Raw genomic sequence first — 20,457 nt, forward strand, 5'->3', positions numbered from 1 at the left:
TGTTTTATAATTATGCTACTTATAAGGAGTTTCTGAATTTTATAATGGTTTCCTATATTTCTGTAACAAATCACTTTTTATAGATACTAGGAATTTTATTTAGAAACCCAGACTTGATGAAACATATCTTAAAAACCTCTTCTCTCTAGATACGGCAGATATCCTCAAAAATTTCATTAACTATTATAGCATCACAAGGAGACCTAACCATTTGATTTTTATTTGTGGTACTGTAGTGAACGGCAGTAGTAAACGCTTTTTCCAGAATGTCCCAATTAACTTCCAGTACTTTCCAGTTTTAGAAAAGTTTAATCAAAATCTAATCATTTCCTTAGCTTCTTCCTGGAACAGTGGGGTCTACTAATTGGAAAGTAGGATTAATACTTTGAGTGATTGGAGCCTCTATTCAGTTTCTCTAAGCTGCCTGAAGATGTTAGCCAAAGCAAACACTCAGAATTTCTCTACTTTTGCTAAAGCTATGCTTTGAAAAGTACATTGAATCAACTTTCTCTTTGTATAAGACGGAAAGGATGGCCATGTATGTTAATGTCTCTTAGAAATGGTACAAGAAAATCTGATTAGTTGCCGTACCTTTATTTAGGAAATTCACTCACCTAAGAGAAATTTCATCTAAGTAGTTTCTTGTAAGTACCATTTATTTGACTACTTTATATTTGGAATATGATGTCTCATTTTGTTAGTAATACATATTAGTACATAATAATTAGTACATAGTAATACATATCTTTATAAGTTTATGTTTATTGAACAAATTGGGCATTTTAATTTTTTCAGTAGTTTGTGAAATAAAGAGATGTTCATTGATATTCTTAGTAAGTGGTCGCTTAGTAGGTGGCCTTTAATTTTACATCTATTGTGAATTTTTTATATTCTCATTTAGTAAATATAATTGATTTTAAGGAAAAAAACATTGCTGGACCAGTGTTTTAATGTATTTGGATTAAGTTTACTTTTACTTCCCCTAAATATCTATCTTGGGGAGTTTAAACTCCTTTGCATTACCTCAGCAATAATCATTCTGTCTCCTAAAGTAGTTTTAATGAGGGATTTACTATTTTGGTGTTTGGCAACTAGTTATATATTCAGATTAAGATATTATTGGTGAGAATACTTCTTTGGTGGTCCTGTGTACTTGTGTTGCATTACATCAGAAGGCACGTGGTGTCAGACTGTCCCACTGTGAGAGGCAGTAAAGTGGTCACTTGGTTGATTGAGGTGATGTTTCCATTGTGAGGAGACCTTTTCAATTAGCAGGTGATATGAGGGGTGACACTTAGGTCCCAAATGAATACCATCTTCCAGGAACAACTGTATCTGATGGTTGTAGCATCCACTGGTGATCATTGCTTGAATCAGTTATCTTCTTCCTGGTTGCAGATCAGTGATACTCTGTCATGCACTCAGCATTTAGTAGCTGACATTCTTCTGTAAAAAAATCTTTCCCTTAGAGACTAGGTTGCTGATAGGTAGTAGAGGAGTAACTTGGATTAAAGTATTGTGAGAGTTCTGCCTACTCTTTATTTCTGGTAATTGTTAATTACCAATTCAATTATGGTTGTCTGATTTTTCAAGTATGTATGTATTGGAATGTTTTATTCTAGCTTGGAGGTTCTTAAAGTTTGTCAACCTATTCTGAAGGTTAAATGACCTCTTTGTCATTTTCCTTTTCTATTTACACAGCAGTAATTAAGTGAATCATCCAGATTTGGGATTTCCTTTCCTTCCTCCACCCCTTCCCCAGTCTTTCCAGCCATGAGCTGAGTAATAAGAGAGTGGTGCTGAAAAAAAGTGGAAAGAGGTCCATGTACCCCGACACCGATAATTTATTGAAAAATAGCAAGAAAAAGTCATAAAACACAACTAACAAGTTTTCCTGTTTTTAAGGGATGCAGAGTGGATTTGATATCAGTAAATGATACTTAGACCCCTTACTTGCATTGTCTCCTAATGCTCTTTGGGTTCTTGTGGCAGAAGCCTCATTCTGTTTCCAAACCCATGGTAGTACATTGCAACATCTGTGACAGCTAGGTGATGGTCCTAGCTTAATCATATAGGTGCTTGAGGCATTATTTTATACTTGTTTCTGGGATATGATTAAGCAGTCATTGCACAAATGGTGTAATGCAGTTTACATGATGTTTTTTTTTTTTTGCCTCTCACCGCGTTTTCTAAGCTTTAATGTTGAGATGAGGCTCTTAAAGTGCTCTTTATACTAATTGTTAGTAGGACAGTCCTAATGACTGTAGTCTACGTAAACTCTACATGAATTGGATATTCCAATTAATTAAACTTCCTTTCATGAAAATTCAGAGATTAGGAATTTTTTCTCTAGGTGTTCCTATCCAAATAATTTTGAAAAATATTTCTGAATATCAGTTTTTAAAAAAATAAGTCGAGGCATAATGCAAGTTAGCATAGGCATCTGTGTGGTCATAGTAAGCTGGAGAATTGACTTATATCCTTTAAAGTCTTTAATTACATAATGAATTAATATATATTATTAAATAATAAAGGAAGCACACAATCTTGATCAGAGTTACTAATTACCACTACTAACAGGGAGAATGCAGCCTCTGGGGTAAGTTCATGTAACATACAGCTTCCTTGAGTTAAAATATAGAGCCCTAAAACCAAATCTCATGCTGATATAATTTATAATTCATTAACAGTCAAATAATGCAGGATGTGTGTGTGTGTGCTTGTGTAAGAGAGAGAAAGAGAAATACAATCACTGAACCATAACTTTATTCTTTAGGAAGCAGTTCTTTGACTTGCATTAACTGTTTTTACATGTTGCAAATGCATAACTGTTTTACACACTGTTTGTTAACAAGCTCTTCAGTGTGCTGCCCCCTGGGATGGGTAGAACTGTAGTTGGCCTAAGCCTGATGTACCTTTCTAGCTCTCAGGGTAGTATAGGGTCCAGAACATTGTTATTCCATCAACTATTTCAACAAAATAATGCATCTGCCTGTTTGTCTCTCTTCCCATTTGTGTTTGTTCCTAGAAAATTACTGGGGAGAAAAACATTATTTATGAAACAAAATAGCATTGTTATATTTTGGCAGAAATTATGGTTTAGACACTTTAGTACAGGTGTCCTCCTGTATGCTTGAACCTTCCCTGGGGTAGATGAGATACACACACAGGAGGCAGTTGCTGGTAGCAGGCTATCATGCTCTCCCTTTGTCTGTCTGTTTCTCCTCCTACTTCCACCTCTTCTTACTTTTTTTCTGCCTGAGTCTTAGCCTTCCTATTACTATTTAAAGACATTGTTTGAGCTTACTGGTAATGTTATGATAGCTTAACCATGATTTATACTACATACTCAAAACTAAGAGCCGTCCCCTCCATCCCCCCCACCCCCGCAAACAGATGATTACATTGCTGGCAGGAATAGCTTTGCAACAATTTAACCAAGAGTTCTTGGTTCACTCTTTCAGGAGAAAATATCTGAAATAAACAATTATTACTGAGGTAATTTTGGAATGCTTCTTTGAATGATGAGTTTATTGTCACAATTTTGTTTTAATTGTAGGTGAAGTTAAAATGAACTATTTGGGCAAACCATACGTAGCTATGGTCACAACATACCAAATGGCGGTTCTTCTTGCCTTTAACAACAGTGAAACCGTCAGCTATAAAGAACTTCAAGACAGCACTCAGATGAACGAAAAGGAACTGACAAAAACAATCAAATCATTACTCGATGTGAAAATGATTAACCATGATTCAGAAAAGGTATGGGGTAATAGTTCAAGGAATTTAAGCATTATAAGTATTAAAGCTTTTTCATGGGATGTTTGCAGTTTTAAAAGTAAGGTTATAATTGTTAATGCCCTTTGTTCTTTGAGAAGCACTAGAATCAGCTACATTACTTCAGGCTCCTTATGGCCAAGAACTTGAGGCGTCACAGAGAAGGCTGTCTAAGTTGGTACTCGTGTGCCCTTTATAGATTGATTTTATTTGTCCTATACTGTGACAGTTTACTGAAAAATTATTAAAGAGTTGACAGCAGAAGGATTCTGGTTAATTGAGGTTTTAAAACTGTAGTCTGTCCTAAATCTTGCTGGGTTTTTTCCCCCATATGTTTAGTTAATATTTAATTACATGGTTCTGTGATAGGAAATGACAGCCTGTTGATGTCTATTTATACACATATTTAATATGTGTAACTCCATCTCAGGTGCTGTCACTCTCATGTCCCTGAATTTCAGGACTCAACTAACCCCCATATATATATATATATATTTTTTTTAATTAATTTGTTTATTTTTGGCTGCATTGGGTCTTCATTGCTGCATGTGGGCTTTCTCTAGTTGTGGTGAGCAGGGGCTACTCTTCATTGAGGTGCGGGGGCTTCTCATTGCGGTGGCTTCTCTTGTTGCGGAGCACGGGCTCTAGGTGCACGGGCTTCAATAGTTGTGGCACACAGGCTCAGTAGTTGTGGCTCATGGGCTCTAGGGCACAGGCTCAGTAGTTGTGGTGCATGGGCTTAGTTGCTCCGCGGCATGTGGGATCTTCCCGGACCAGGGCTCGAACCCGTGTCTCCTGCATTGGCAGGTGGATTCTTAACCACTGTGCCACCAGGGAAGTCCAACCCCCATATGTTTTTAATATCTGTCCTGAGAATTAGCAAGCTGATAGTATATTCCTTTTTTCTTTATAACTTTTTTTTCTAGTAACATGTTTTTGTTTTTAAAGTATGTCTTGGATATTTAAATGGTTAAAAAAGCAACAGATATGGGTTAAATTTCCTGCTTCAGATTATTGTGCCGATAAGAAAAAAGTCTTGTAAATGATGCTTCATTTTAATTTTGGTTCATGGCCTACGACTTATTTCTCTCATGAGTTCATTTTGCTAATGATGACTTTCGTAGCCTATAATTGAACAGCTCTAAATGGCATATATGCTGAAATTCAAATCAAGCTTTTCTTAATTTTGAGAAACGATTAATTTTTCTGACTTCAGAAACTTAACAAAATATTAAGTTCTTAATATTAAGGTTTTAATTAAGTCAATGAATTATAAGTAAAAGTTTTTAAGTTTAAAATTTTAAGTTTAAATTTTTAAGCTTAAGTGCCTAAAAAGTTAAGTAGTTTTCTAAAGCATGTTATTTTTACTGCCCAAAATAAATATTGATAGGTTGTTTGCACATTAAATTTTAATTATGAATCTGGCATTCTTTAATAGAGTTTCTTTGGCTATTATTGAGAAAGTGCCATCTGCCAAGTGCTTCGTGGTCCTGCTGGTGGACAGATTCCACCGTATGACATGCGTGGCTTTCTTAAGCCCAATAGAGCTTAAGAGCTAAAAATTGGCTTAACAACTTCCACTTGAGAAAAGTCCACTCGCTTTTGGCAGAGTGAATAAAATGGGTGTTGAGGGCTGATGTCAGAATCACACCGGGGTGGTGAGGAAGTGATGCTTGTGTGCCATTGGAACCAGTTGGCTTCTCTAGTCAGGTTATTTTAATTGGTATTTTGTTACTGCAGCATTCCAAAAAAAAAAGTTTGGTTGTTTGGTTTTTCAAAATGTGATGGAAAACTTATGAGCCTCGCTATTTCATAAAAATTTAAATGTTAAAATTCTGTTTAAGCCAATGAGCTTGACTCTCGTCAGATTTATCTGGTGGTCATGTATTAAACAGTTGGGCCAGAAATAGCTTTATTCTAAATCTAAGCTGATTGAAATTCTATCAAGCATAAAATTAGGAAAGAATTGTTTTTTCCTTCATTGTTTGATAGAAGACAATTATTTTTCTCTTAAATAATATTTATAATGTAAAAGATTACGAGAGTTGAGTCTTTTTTCCTTGGTCATTATTTAATTTCATGGCATATTATTTGCAGCAATTGTTATTTAGTGATTTTATTTTTATAAATGTAAATGAATTATTTTTAATTGTAGGAAGACATTGATGCAGAATCTTCATTTTCATTAAATATGAACTTTAGCAGTAAAAGAACAAAATTTAAAATTACTACATCGATGCAGAAAGACACACCACAGGTAAATGCTTTCTAATGTCGTTTCTTTTGGAAATATTTAAGCATTGGACTTTACAAGTGGTAATATTGAGACCAATGCAAAACTTTTCATATCAAAATTATGATACATCTTCTCTGGTTTATTTTTTGCATTGACTAACCTTATAAACAGTATTTTAGATTTTAAAAACAGTAGTATAATGAGTATCTTAGGGAAAAGCTATCGTAGTTTAGTCATATTTGCTCTTTTGTTTTTGTTTTTTTCTCCCAGTTTTAATAATTGTCACACAGCACAGTATAAGTTTAAGCAGTACAGCATAATGATTTGACTTACCTACATCATGAAATGATTATCACAGTAAGTTTAGTGAACATCCATCATCTCATATAGATACAAAATTAAATAAATAGGAAAAAAACTTTTCATTGTGATGAGAACTTGTAGGATTTCCTCTCAACAGCTTTCATAGATAACACAGAGCAGTGTTAATTGTATTTATCATGTTTACATTCCATCTCTAATCATCATTTATCTTATAATTGGGAGTTTGTACCTTCTGACCCCCTTCATCCAATTTCCCCTCTCCCCACCCCCACCCCCTGCCTCTGGTAACCACAAATCTGATCTCTTTTTCTGTGAGTTTGTTTGTTTTTGAAGTATAATTGACACTGTGTTAGTTCTTGTTACACAACATAGTGATTCAATATTTCTGTACATTTCAAAATGATCCCCATGACCGGTCTAGTTACAATGTGTCACCATACAAAGATATTACATAAATTACTCCACACTGTACATTCCATACCCATGACTCATTTATTTTGCCACTGGAAGTTTATAACTCTTAATCTCCCTCACCTATTTTTCTCTTCCCCTCATCTGCCTTCCTTCTGGCAACCACCTGTTTTTTCTCTGTATCTGTAATTCTGTTTGTGTTTTGCTGTGTTCGTTCATTTGTTTTGTTTTTCAGATTTCACATATATGTGAAATCATACAGCATATGTCTTTGTGTGACTTATTTCACTTAGCATAATACCCTCTAGGCCCATCTATGTTGTTGCAAATGGCAAGATTTCATTCTTTTTTTATGGCTGAGTAATAGACCATTGTGTATATATATCATGTCTTCTTTATCCATTCATCTATTGATGGGCCTTAGGTTGCTTCCATATCTTTGCTATTGTAAATAATGCCACAATGAACATAGTCATATTTGCTCTTAAACTGTATTAGCATATATGGATTTGCTTTGTATTCTTTCCAAAAATTTCTACCTTGAATAGTAATATAATCTCATATTTTTCATTTGTAAAATATCAGAAGGTTTTACAACACATTTTTCAAAGAAAAGTTGTAGAAAATGCTTCTCAAACTTTCCTGTGCAAATGAACCACGGGGGATGGTGTTAAAATTCAAATTGTGAGCTTGTTGGTCTGGAGTGGGGTCCAACCCCGGGTGAGCCAGTTTGCACGGTGAACATCTGCTGTTGCTTGTTTCACCTCAGCAGCAGTTGTTCTGGGGCAGCCTATTCATATCACTGAAGTTTCCTGATTGCCTCCTATGTGCCACCCTGACCTTGGGCTCGGGGCAGGATGTGAAGGTATCAGAGATAACAGGCCGCTCCAGGGACTTACTCCCCCATGGGAGACAAATGTTAATTGCTGTTAAATTTGAACCCTAAAATGTTCAAGATCTCATTTTCCTGTAGGCTCACGATACTAATTTGTAATATGGATTGTATTTTCTCTTTTAAAAGCTGTTATGAGATCCCTACTGATGTGGCATTGCCTGCTTGTGCCTCTCCTCCACTGTCTTTCCTTGAGCTCCATGCAGAGAGGCCCTTCTGGCCCATCCTTGCTGGCTTCTCTGCTGGAGTCAAATGGAGCCCTTCACAGCTCTTGCCCTTGAAGCCTGCTCCAGTGTGCACTTGGAGCCAGTTACTAAAGTCTACAAGCTTTGTGGTATAAGTTTTTACTCATTGATAGGACAGCAGTCTTGAAAACTATTACTCTGTCACTTAAGTTCTCCTTTATTGACTACTTACACTGAGTACAATTTACAGTAGTGTTCATTTTTTAAAAAATAACCTTCCAACTTTAAGTTAAGAAATTACACATAACTCACTGTAAATATTCTTTTGGTAATGGTTATGTTATATCGGGCACATAATTGTATAATTTGATTCTCAGTATTGATTGGAGATTTATTTAAACTCACAAATAAAATGAGTTAAAAACAAGTGCAGTGAATTAATGTCTCATTGGCTTTTTTTGTCCTTGTAAAACAGGAAATGGAGCAGACGAGAAGTGCTGTAGATGAAGATCGGAAAATGTACCTCCAAGCTGCTATAGTTCGTATCATGAAAGCACGAAAAGTACTTCGGCATAATGCCCTTATTCAGGAGGTAAAAGGGGGAAAAGTCCTCAAACCTCTTGGGGCAGAGGGTTTCTTTGCGAAGATGTTACAGAAATAATACGACTCCCAAATAACATAAAGAAATGCTTCATTACTTATTGAGAACAGTACTCACTTAAAATTTCAGTATTAAACTCATGTTTGAATTTAGAGGTCTAAGTCTTACCGATTCAGTCTTGTGTCCAGTTATTGAAGGACGTGGACCACATCACACACTCACTCGTTCCATGAATACACGAGCATCTACCATGTGTGGAGCACCGTGCTGGTCACCATGGGGTGCAGAGCAGCTCAGGATGTGGCTCCTGCTGTTTTGGAGTTCAGTCTAGTAGGGAAGAAACGCGTTATTGAAATAATATGGGAGTAAATATAAAATTACACTCACATGCAACAAAGAAAAGGTATACAGTAGCATGAGAATGTGTATAAAGGTCTTGACTTGGGGGTGTGGCGGAAAGCTTTCCTGAGCAGGTGTTACTTCAGCTAAGAGCTGAAAGTTGAGTAGGGGTTGAGTGGAAGCTTGAGGGGTGTATATGAGTAGTTAGATAGATGAATTAGTTTATGGTTTAATTTATATATGACTATTATTTTATTTTGCTGTATCCATGTTCTTCACAGTTTTTATCCCTTCACAACATAAAGGTCGGGCTTTTTCCTTAGTTTGCATAAAAAGTTATTTGCTCCAGTGCCCCCCTGGTGAGAAGAGCACTTAAACATCCCTGTCTCTCCCACAGGTGATTAGCCAGTCAAGAGCTCGGTTTAACCCTAGTATCAGCATGATTAAGAAGTGCATTGAAGTTCTCATAGACAAACAGTACATCGAACGCAGCCAGGCGTCAGCAGATGAGTACAGCTACGTAGCGTGACGCGCGCTCCCCCGGTGTGGATGTGAGAAGGTCATTGCCATCGCCATCCGGTGTGTCCTGTGGGAGAAAGCAGGCCTGTGCCTCCATAATTTGGCCATTTGGCAGCCCCTGTTTCTCTGCTGTTTACAACATCACCAGTGCCACGTCATGAGCGTCAGAGAAAATGCCTAGAGATATTTCAAGCTCATGTCATTATGACATTTCTTAAAACTTTATTAAAAAAGAATGAGTGAAGTATTGCTGAAATGTGGAAATTTGGCTGGGTACCATGCTTTTTCTCCCCTTCACGTTTGCAGTTGACGTTTGTTTTTGTTTTTTTTTTTAATGTATCTTAAAGGACATAAGATAAAAAACTTAAATATTGTAATATGACAGATAACCTAATAATTGTATCTACATTAAAATGACAAACATGATATTGCTGCTTGTCAAATAAAAAAATAAAGAAGTAGAATGCCTTTTTTATGTGGATGGAATATCACAAAATAATACATATAAATGTCCGTGAGTTTTCAAAGCAGCTCATGCAACTTTAGTTGCATTTGTATCTGAACAGTGTAATTCACTTATACTCCTATTTAAATCCTACATGAAAAACGTCTAGATTGTTGTTTTTGAATGCATAAAGATGCATTCATCATAAAGAGTGTTTTATTTTTATGGATTAGAACTACATTGGATTTGAGCATTTTGAATAGTGAGGATTTAATTCCATCAAGAGTTTCTGGTGGTGTCCTGCTGCAGCTCAGAACCAAAAGTGAGGGGAATGTGTGTGACCTCACATGTGGCTCAGAAAGAGCTGTCATTCAAAGGTTGTCTTACTTTTGTTTCCATAGTGTGTCAGTTCTAATGTAGACTAATGCCCCGCCTCTGCTGCTTTCCCTTCTCCCTTCCTCTGGGTTGTAGGTGGTCTTGTGTTCCCGGTGTATTCCTCCCATACTCCTGCCTGCCTGTTACCCTTCCACCCCCTACCACGTTCACACTAGAGTCACTCTCCGACGTCACAGGTGTTCTTAGCAGTGCATAACCTAAACACCTTTCTTTTTTTTGGTTTTTTAATCTGTGTGGTGCGTTACACCAGCTGCCACTTGCATAGACATGAAAGTCCATTATTTTGTTTATTATATATATCAACAGCACCATTAGAATGCTCTGGTCTGTTTTCATATTTATTATCTATCTACCCTTCCCCCACCACAACACACACATACAATTTCTTTTAAGCTGAGATATTTTAAAGCATATCCTACATGTATCATTTCACTTACAATACTTCAGTTTCTATCTCTAACAGAAAAGGCCTTTAAAAAAAAACCACAACCACAGTTACTTTACTACACTTAACAAATAAACAGTAACTTCATATCACTTAATATAGGGTCCATATTCAAACTTCTCTTATTGTTGCAAAAATGGCTTTTCAGTTGGTTCGTTTGATGGCACTTCTAACTCATGTCTCTTAAGTGTTTAAAAAATCTACTGAGCTTTTAATGACTTCTATACTGTATTTCTCATTTTCCCTTTTTTCCCCCAGAGAGAAAATAACGGCAAACCATGTAATACTGTACGTCCACTGTCAAAAAAACAAACCTTTGTTTTTATAACTTGATAAAGTTTTCCAAATTGATTCCTTTTTTCTTAAATATTTATAAATGTTAAATTAAGTCTTATCCTGATGCCTAATTGTCAAGAAAATATATTGAAAAATGGACAAAATACTTGTGCTGAGGTCGACGGAAGTGACTGACAGGAGTTGTTGTCCCACCCTTTTCCCCATTGCACCTGAAAGGAGACATATTGGAGACACGCTTGTCATGCCCTTCACCGAGCCCGCTCCCGAGAGGGCGGTGAGTAGGATGGGTTTAGCGCACCTTCTGCGGGGGAGCAGGAGCTTGGGAAGAGCTGAGGCTGTCGGGTGGGGTCAGGCAGTGGATGTCACGGTGCCAAACCTTGGCACACAGCTCTGTGCGTGGTGGCCAGTGCTGTGGGCAGGAGGGGTCGGAGCGACAGAAGGGCAAGGCGAGGGAGGAGAGGAACGGCTCTCAACGCTGTAGCTTAGAAAACGAAAAGAACGTGACCAAAACTTTCAGAAGCTAAAAAAGAAATCCTGAAGACTGAGGTGGTTAACATGTGAGCCAGGGATGTATTTTACAACCAAACAATGTGCAGCTCTTGTCAACACTTCGCTCTTTCCCTTCGAAACCAGATATTTGCATTGCTGCTGGAGGTGCAGGTTTATCCTAGGGTTTGCTCCAATACTTTACGAGAATTGCCTTAATATAAACAGAAGGATAGACGCTCTGGGGTTTGTGTTTTACTTTATAACTTACGATCTTGATAGGATTTTATAACTTGTGTATGCTGTAATGCTATAACGTTCCTGTTAATTGTTTTTAAACCCTTATTGAAGGCAGACTGGCTGGTGCTTCCACATCTTATTTGTTTGATCTTCAGACAATCCTGTTAAATAGGCAGCGTTCCTCTCTTTTCACAGGTGAGGAAACTAAATGTAGAGTGTTTTCCAGGAGTCATTGCCAGGAACTGCAGAACCTGAATTTAAAACCCAGGTAGGGGCTTCCCTGGTGGCGCAGTGGTTGAGAATCCGCCTGCCGATGCAGGGGACACGGGTTCGTGTCCCGGTCCGGGAAGATCCCACATGCCGCGGAGCGGCTGGGCCCGTGAGCCATGGCCGCTGAGCCTGTGCGTCCAGAGCCTGTGCTCCGCAACAGGAGAGGCCACAGCAGTGAGAGGCCTGCGTACGGCAAAACAAACAAACAAAAAACCCAGGCAGGACTGTGGACCTAATAAATACAGTCTATTTATATAGAGTAGCCTGTGCATTAGATAGAAATAACTTCATGTTGTACATGAAGAATAGTTTTTCCTGACTTTTCAGAATAAAAGTTTGTGTCTAGTTAATTTGTGATATAATAAACATTTTCTATTTTAGTTTCTTAAGGTACTTATTTAAGCTGTAAATATACATGGTTAAGTGACTTGGCTCAAAACTGATTCATGGCAGAGAGTACTTGTGAATTTAATATTTTACATTCACATGCACAAGTATAGAACATTTATTTCAAGTGCATATATTAAATGCAAGCCTGTTTTCAATTAGAAGTTTTTGAGCTCTATGGTAGCAATGGGTAATTTATTGAGCTCTTAATTTTTGGTCCCTAGGACAGATTCTTGGTTGAGTGAGGTCAGAGTAAAGATGTGAGCTTTCAAAACACTACTCCTAAGGGCAGTTGTAAATGCGCCGTAGCTAAATGAGTGGAAATTAATACAGAAAAGCTCACTGGTTGAAGATTGGTATGTTCATGGAGCATACCTTAGGCTGAAGCAATTAAATCAGGCAATCCTAGGTGAGACATAAGCCCCATTGGTTGGAGTTCGTTAAAGGTGGGCTTCACTGATGGGCAGGAATGATTTTGACCTGCTGTGACTGTGCCCCCTGGGAAATAAAAGATTTTCCTCCCCAGCCTTCATCCAGTGTTCAGGCAGCCCCCCTTCCTTTGTCACCTAACAGCCATGCCCTGGGGCCAGCTCTTGTGTGGGTCCCATTGCTGCAACCAGCAGCAGCCAAGATAAGGTCTGTGCCCACGTGGAGCGTTTAGACTTGTGACAGTCGGAAGTGAACATGCCATTCCAAGTGTAGGTGCTCACAAAGGGAACTCCTGGCTCTCAGAGGAGGTAAGAGAAGTTGAAAGGCAGAAAAAGGCAGGAGAGTGCAGGGGCAACAGCATGGATCCCGAGCGGATCCAGAATACCTGTGTGCCTGAGCGGCTGGTGTTTACATGGGTGAACTCCATTTGCGTGAAAAGAAAAAAGATGATGGTCATGTTTTCTTAGGTGGTGGGGGCATGAATATTCCTTTAATTATGGTGTGTAGTGTATATATTTCTATTTTTGGTGTTCGTGAACTGTTTCAGAGTATTTGCAAAGTTCAGTGGGAAATGGCTACGCTGCTTTCGTGTGCAGAATGGACTCTGGAGGGAGGGCGGAAGTCAGTCGTGTGAACGCAGGAGGCCTGGGCAGAAGCGGCCGTTAGGAGAGGAGCAGTGGCGCCCTCTAGAGGGGGCAGTGGATAGAGCTGACACCACTTCTCAGTGAGTTGGGTGAGCGAGGAGAGGGGTGAGTGAGATGACCCCAGACTCTTTCTTGGCTGTCACAGTGATGCCATCCAGTGAGATGGGGGACCTGGACGGGGCCAGGGTGGAGAAGGAGCGGATGAGCTCTGTTCCAGGCACCTCGCATGCGACGTGCCTGTCGTGCCTGTGAGATAACCCAGTGGAGGTGGCGGTTGTTCGTACCGGCCTGGTGCTCCGCCTTGTAGATGCTCTGAACCTGAACCTCAGAATCCAATCCTGGAGGCTGCTTAATCCGTTCTCACTCTCCTGACTCTTTAGCCCTTGAATTAATGTCCAGGACAAATGCAACTAGAGAGTAACAGACATTTACTACCACACGAATACAGTACATACGTCTTAAATCATGAAAACAAGAATGAACGGGGATGAGAATATCTAGTTGTTTATACACGTTCTAGGGTTTGTCTTCCTAGAACTTCAAACGGTGGTCTTTGTCACCCTACTTGGAGGCGAGGACCCGTTTGTAGAAGCAGCAACATTGAGCCATAAGTCAAAGTGCCATATGATCATTTCTTATGTTCACAATCTTTGTTAGTGTTAGGCACTTACCTAGAGGGAGGAATACACCTGTGTTTTGCATTCTCCCGGCAACTTTAACGGTACTGTTTTTCAGCAAAAGAACCAACTTTGAGAACCAACTTGTGGAAAAGAACTTGAATAAGAAAGGCAGGGTTTTTTCAGTTTTCATTTATTGTTTTCTTTTTCTCCATTGTTTACTGTTTATAGTTACAATAATTGAAGAATTGCAGCCTGTGTTGAGGTTTACAGCCATGGGGAGAGGGGTAAAGTGAGTGGGTTGCTAATTTTATCCTCTGTGGCCAGATCAGTATTTTCCTTGGAAGATCTTTGGTGTTGCAGGAAAACGATGGAAATGTTCTGTGACTTTTATAACCGCCCTGTTTAGGTATCATTACAGGGTGGTACTGCCCCAGCACAGCACTTGATCCTGTGCTGAGAGCCTGACCTTCTCAGAGTGGGTGGGTTTCATTAGTTTGTCTTCTGGGGAAGAAAGGATAGGCACAGAGAAGCAAAGATCTACTTTTAGCAGAAATAAGCTGGTTTAACATAAACTGTACCTAACATGTGGCTCAAGGAGGTCACTGATGCAATGGAAGTCCTCTGACAAAGGAAAAGCTGAATAGAAAAAAAAAAAAAGCTGTTTTAGCATTTTAGTCATATACTGCTGAGGTGACTAAATTCAAATCAATGCCGTGCATGGAGGAAATTTCTGAGACGCCGTGTTTAGGCAGTACGTTTAAAAATAACCATCTCTGGATGGTGGCAGCCAAGGAAGATGTGGTTCTCCAGCCACCTGGAGAAACGGTAAACTGGAAATGCGTGGTGTAGGAAGGGACGGGGAAGGGGGGCGGGAAAGGAGGGGGGATGCCGTCGCTGCTTGTACACCACCTGCTCTACCTGGGTTGGGGCCACCCCGGGCACTGCTCCACGAAGCAGGGCCAGAGGCACTCAGGCTGAGGAAGAGGTGTCTACAGCCTGACCCCGCCGCCTCTGCCCTTTTCCACGCTGGCATCGGCCCGTGTCCAAACAGAGAGAGCTGGTTTGCATTCCTTCACGAGGCCAGCCTTGATCTGGAAAAGTCAATCAGGCTCACTGCTGACCCAGTCATTTATTTTTATTTATTTATTTATATTTATTTTAAACATTGAAGGTTTTGTTTTTGTTTCTGTTTTAATTTTGGCTGTGTTGGGTCTTCGTTTCTGTGCGAGGGCTTTCTCCAGTTGCGGTGAGCGGGGGCCACTCTTCATCGTGGTGCGCGGGCCTCTCATTGTTGCGGCCTCTCTTGTTGCGGAGCACAGACGCGCCGGCCCAGTAGTTGTGGCTCAACGGGCCTAGTTGCTCCGTGGCATGTGGAATCTTCCCAGACCAGGGCTCGAACCCGTGTCCCCTGCATTGGCAGGCAGATTCTCAACCACTGCGCCACCAGGGAAGCCCCTGACCCAGTCATTTAAATCCCAGCTGACTCGATCCAAAAGCTCTGGCACCAGTGGGAGTTCCCCAAAGTGACCAATCTGGGATTCTCCGGGAAGCAGAGCTAAAGGACCAGGCAGCTAGCTAATGCATCTTTGCCCCTGCCAGACCATCAATCCCCCCAGGGGTGACTCATAAAGGGGCAAGGATGGGGCCAACTCAGGGAGCTCAGGGGGCTCAGTGGAGCACTGTGCTGTGGTTTCTGAAAAAACACTTGAGAGATGCGAGGTGTGATGTGAACTCAGGATTAGGGTCAGTCCTCTTCTGCCTGAAGGGCTTACTTCGTTAACTGTTTTGCAGTGGGTGTGTATGTTCATTTTAATGAGACTCGTCTAATACCCTGTATTTAGTTACACGTTGATTGTCGTTTGCTCTCAATTACTGCCCCAGATTGGTTAGTGTTCCCCCGAAACTGCATGTCCACCCAGAACCTGTGAATGTGACCTTGTTTGGAAATAGGGTCTTTGCAGTTGTAATCAAGTTAAGGTGAGGTCACACTGGGTTAGTGTGGGCCCTGATACAATGATGGGGTCCTTATAAGAAAAGGGAGATTTGGACACAGACACACAGGAGAGACAGCCACGTGAAGATAGAGGCAGAGATTGGAGTGATGTAGCCACAAGCATCAGAAATAACCAGTAGAGACCAGGAAGATGCAAGAAAGGGTCCTCTGGAGCCTTCATAGAGAGGCCAACTCTGCCGACACCTTGGTTTTGGGCTATTAGCCCCCAGAACTGTGAGAGAATAAATTTTGCTATTTTAAGCCACCAGGTTTATGGTACTTTGTTATGGCAGTCCTGGAAAACGTATACAGTTCCCTTTATACATTTTTAAAATGGGTGTGCTTAAATTTTTGTGGGTTTTTATATTTTAAGTATTTTATACTTTAATTTGGAGATTACACTTTGGTATAAAAATCAACTAAATACAAATTTTTCTGATTTTTCCTTAAAAAGACATTGAGGAATAGCTCCCAAAGAATCACCGTTTACTAGATGAAGAATATATACACGAACAAAAAAATCAAATGCCCTCCTTGCATGTATGATTGGTTAGCGTATTTGGAGAGAGAAGATTGTCCTTAAATCTTATTCAGTCCACCAGAAACTGCTCTGCTCCCTGGACAGAGCTTTTGCTTCTGTTTCTGCTGTATCTTCCTGAAAGTGCTCACCACCAATCCCACACGTACCAGGAGAACATGGGGAAGGCTCGGAGCAACCCAAGTCTGCGGCCAGAACTATTCAAGAAGACCTGTGCTAATGGTGAGTATGTAGCATCTTGTCTGCACGTAAAGTACGAAACGCATGATAAGGAAACTCACAAAGAAGAAATGCTCTGGTCAGATCCCAGCATCTGGATCAGCAGATTACTAGTTATCTGCTGAAAAAAGCAAGCAGTTTTCCAGTAAGCAGTCTTCTTGCTGGTTCTTCCTCTTCTCCCCAATCTCTTAATGTACAGGGGTCTCAGACTTTCTTTTCTCTATCAACTCTGGTGATCTCACCCAGTGCAATGGCTTAAGTGCCAACGGCGTCCAAAATCATAACATTGAGTCCAGACCTCTCTCCCACACTCCAATGGCCAACTCAGTCTCCATACCTGGATGGCCAGTGGGCGTCTCTGACTGAGCATATCCACAGCTGAATTCCCAGGCCTCCTCCAGCTGCCCCGCACGTGTGCCGCTTACGATCTTGCCTGGCTTAGTTGATGGCGGCTCCTTCCTTCCAGTTTCTCAGGCCAAAACCTTGGAGGTTTCTTTCCTCACCTCTTCTTTCACAGCCCACATGTTGGCTCTGCTTTTAGAACCTATTCAGAGGCTGGCAGGCGGGTTGCCTGAGACAAGGACGGGACGCAGCAGAGACGCAGCAGGCAGTAGCTGCAGTCGGCACCCCGAGATGGCTGCAGGCTGAGGAAGAGCGAACGCTGCCATCAGGAAAGGAGTCGGCGGACATCAGGGCCCGGCCACCGAGTCTGGACCGTGCAAGCCGAGGACAGGGTTTCCATAACAGGGATCTGAGCACGGGGCAGGCGGAGAACCCATGTCACCCCCTGCCGAGAGGTAATTCTTTACAACTTCCTTCCTTAACCCAAGAGGAGCCTGAGAGTCTCAGACACAGGAGGACGTTCACGCAGCAGACGTGGACACCAGACAGGCCCGAGCCAGCAGTGTGGACCAGATCCCTCTTCTACTACCGCAGGGGCTGCTCTGGAGGCTGGAACGAGGCTGCGCCTGTAAAGGAGGTCAAGAGGCCCTGGTTTGGAGAGACTTTGAGAGGGTGGAGGAAGAGGTTGCCATGGGGGACCGTTTCTGAAACATTCGATTCCAGCAAGGAGGCCAGTGTGCATGCTGAGGGCCAGGGACAGCAGCTTCCAGGCCTTGTGTCTCAGGGGCCTCAGTAGAATCCGTGGTTGGAGCTGGATTAGGCCCTAAGAGTCAAGTGGGTAAACTTCTCACCCTGTAGGCGTGAAGGGCATCACCATGTCCTCAGGTGGCCCCTGCTTTCCTGTCTCCCCGGCTTCCCAAGTCTCCCCAGCTGCACACACTGCACTCCATCCCCAGGCCACATGTGCTCTGCTAGACCCTCCCAGGGCCAGCTGGCCATGGGCCCCGCGAAGCAGCCTCAGACCGCGGCTCCTTTTGCTTCTCCTTTCTACCCTCGCGTCTCATTCCACTGGCCAAGGCCTTCGGGCTAGGCTTTAACCAAGGGTGGGTCTGCTCCCCTCCCCCGAGCTGCTCCTAAGACTGGGCCTTGGCCAGAACCCGGGTGCTGATGCGGCCCTGCTGCCCCCCACTCCCACCCCAAGAGCTGTTACGGTCCTTGGAGGAAGGACCTTCCAGATGCTGTCTCACACCCCCGGCTGTGGGGCCTCTCCCGCCCAGGAACGCCTGGTCCTGGGACTGCCCGGAAGATGCTGAGTCCCCTGCGTTCTCTCACCCTGGGCTTGGGGTGCCTGGAAGCCGTTGCCGTGTCGGTTTTCTGTTCCCTGGTGCACCACTGTCCACAGGCTTCTCCCCTATCGAGCTTGCTTCTTTATGCCTCATTCCCAAGCGCCCCTCTTGGTTCCAGCTTGGTTCTCTGGAGCAGCAGAGGACACAAGTAATCCCCTGCTACGAGGGAACTCTTCACAACTTCTCTGCTGCAAGCTAAGCACCCTCACTTATGCTGGTCTCCATACCGAGCTCCACGATGGTGTGCACTTTGCTGGGAGGCACCACCCGTGGGGACCAGACTAAGCGTTCAAGTGCTCAGAGCTGAGGAGGCTCACGACCTGCCTCTGAGCATTTGGGGTGAAGGAGGAGTCTACGTAAGACAAAGGTTTGCTTTTGAGTCCAGTCCCTGGTTACGTGTTTGGTGTAAATGCAATTCTTTCACGCTCAGCAGCAACACCCAGGGAGGCCCCTCGATTCTCAGCTCAAGTCCATGTTCTTGGTGCTCCCATGGACCAAGTGAGGGGATCCTCCAGGCTCTCTGGAGGCACGAGAAAGGCCACCTGCTCTTTTTCTGGAAGGAAGAGTACTGAGGGCATCTTCCCTGACCCTAGGCTGCAATTGCTGGGGCAACAAGAATGTGCTGTGTGGAGGCAAGCTGCCTACAGGCCGCTGTGCTGCTGTGCGCTGAGGGGTCTGCGAACATCTCAGGCCAAACCTCCTTCCAAACATGACCCTGACCTCAGTGGCTAAAATTCCTCTATTTGGGGCTCCTTTGGGTTTGGTTGTGCAAACTGGTGTTCTGGGTGGGCTCACAGGTTTCGAACGCCTCTGCTTTTCCACCAGACAAACCAGCAAGAGGCCTTTCTCTCTGTGCAAAGGGGTTGGGTCACAGGTCTCGAGCTCTGGTTGGAAGGAGACAGTCGGAAGGGCCCTGGAAGTGGGAGGATCAGCCCAGGAGACTGGGAAAGGCAGGGCCACGGGGAGGAAGCGGGATTTGGAAAACAAATGTTTCCCACTGTGCCCTCTTGGAGACCTCTCTCCCCCTCTGGTGGTGTGAGTTCCAACAGACAGAGGGTTTCCTAGGGAGTAACATGGATGGCAGCACTTTGTCATGTGACAACTGGTGTGTGTGTGCGTGCGTGTGCACATGTGTGTGCATGTGTATGTATGTGTGTATGAGTGCATATATGCATATAGACGTGTGCGTGTCTGCACGTGTACACGCATGTGTTCCTGCACACGTAGACGTGTGTACATGTGTGTATGTGTATTGTGCGTGCGTGTTGTGTATGTGTATGTGTGCGCATGTGTGTGTGTGTGCATGCCTGCACGTGCACCGCAGGCTGCAGGAGCTAAAGCTCTGGGCCCTTACTTGTCAGGAGGCCTCTCTATCTCCAGCCCAAGCTGAACTGCAGACATCTTAAACAAAAATAATTTTGCTAGCTGCCTGAAATGACCCCGACCAGGTTACATAGTATCTCTTGCTGAAAAATAACTGGGGCATTGTTGTGAGGATGAAATGAGACAGCTTCTCTGAGTGCCATTCAATGGGCCTGACATATTAATTTAAGTGTTTGATAAATACTATGTGCCTGCCACCAGCACCAATAAGAACCAGTACTCTAAATGTTTCTCTCTTCTCTCTGCAGCCGAAGAATAAGTCCTTTCATGGGCGTCGTCGTGGCTGCTTGCCCCTGGATGACAACAGCAAGCTCATGGCAGGCTTTCTTTCCTAACCCCTTTCAGCCACCAGCTTCCTTTCAGATGCAACAGAAGCTGAGGCCAGCAGGCGAGTGAAGCTGGCAGGCCTCCTGCTTTGCCCCCAGCTTCCTTTCCTGGGCAGAAGGGGAGTGGGACCAGCAGGAGGGAGCCCTTGGCCATGACCAGAGCTCCGCATCTGGAGAGAGAGAGGATCTGGGGAAGACCCGTGCGCTTAACCCGTCTCCCAGGCAGCGGTCCCCCAGCCCTGGGTCTGCAGAGGGTTCATTCTGCAGCGGGGGAGCCCAGACAGCAGAGCTGCCCTGTTCCCTGTCAGCCTGCGGCTGCCGTAGCACCTGACACAGGGCAGCCAATGGTGGACCTTTCACTACTCTT

General features: G+C 42.7%; 1 protein-coding gene across 1 annotated transcript in view; it reads left to right on the forward strand.

The window, feature by feature from the left end:
- Positions 1–9,626, forward strand: part of CUL2 (cullin 2) — a 66,134-nt gene extending 56,508 nt beyond the window's left edge. The window contains exons 17-20 of the mRNA XM_082841631.1: positions 3,560–3,762; positions 5,933–6,034; positions 8,301–8,417; positions 9,163–9,626. Coding sequence (XP_082697757.1) covers positions 3,560–3,762; positions 5,933–6,034; positions 8,301–8,417; positions 9,163–9,294 — 554 coding nt within the window. The 3' untranslated portion in view covers positions 9,295–9,626. The remainder of the gene's footprint in view (positions 1–3,559; positions 3,763–5,932; positions 6,035–8,300; positions 8,418–9,162) is intronic.
- Positions 9,627–20,457: the final 10,831 nt, after the last annotated feature.

The sequence above is a fragment of the Leucopleurus acutus genome (assembly GCF_964270905.1).
Source record: "Leucopleurus acutus genome assembly, chromosome: 1".
In the NCBI taxonomy this organism is placed as follows: domain Eukaryota; kingdom Metazoa; phylum Chordata; class Mammalia; order Artiodactyla; family Delphinidae; genus Leucopleurus; species Leucopleurus acutus.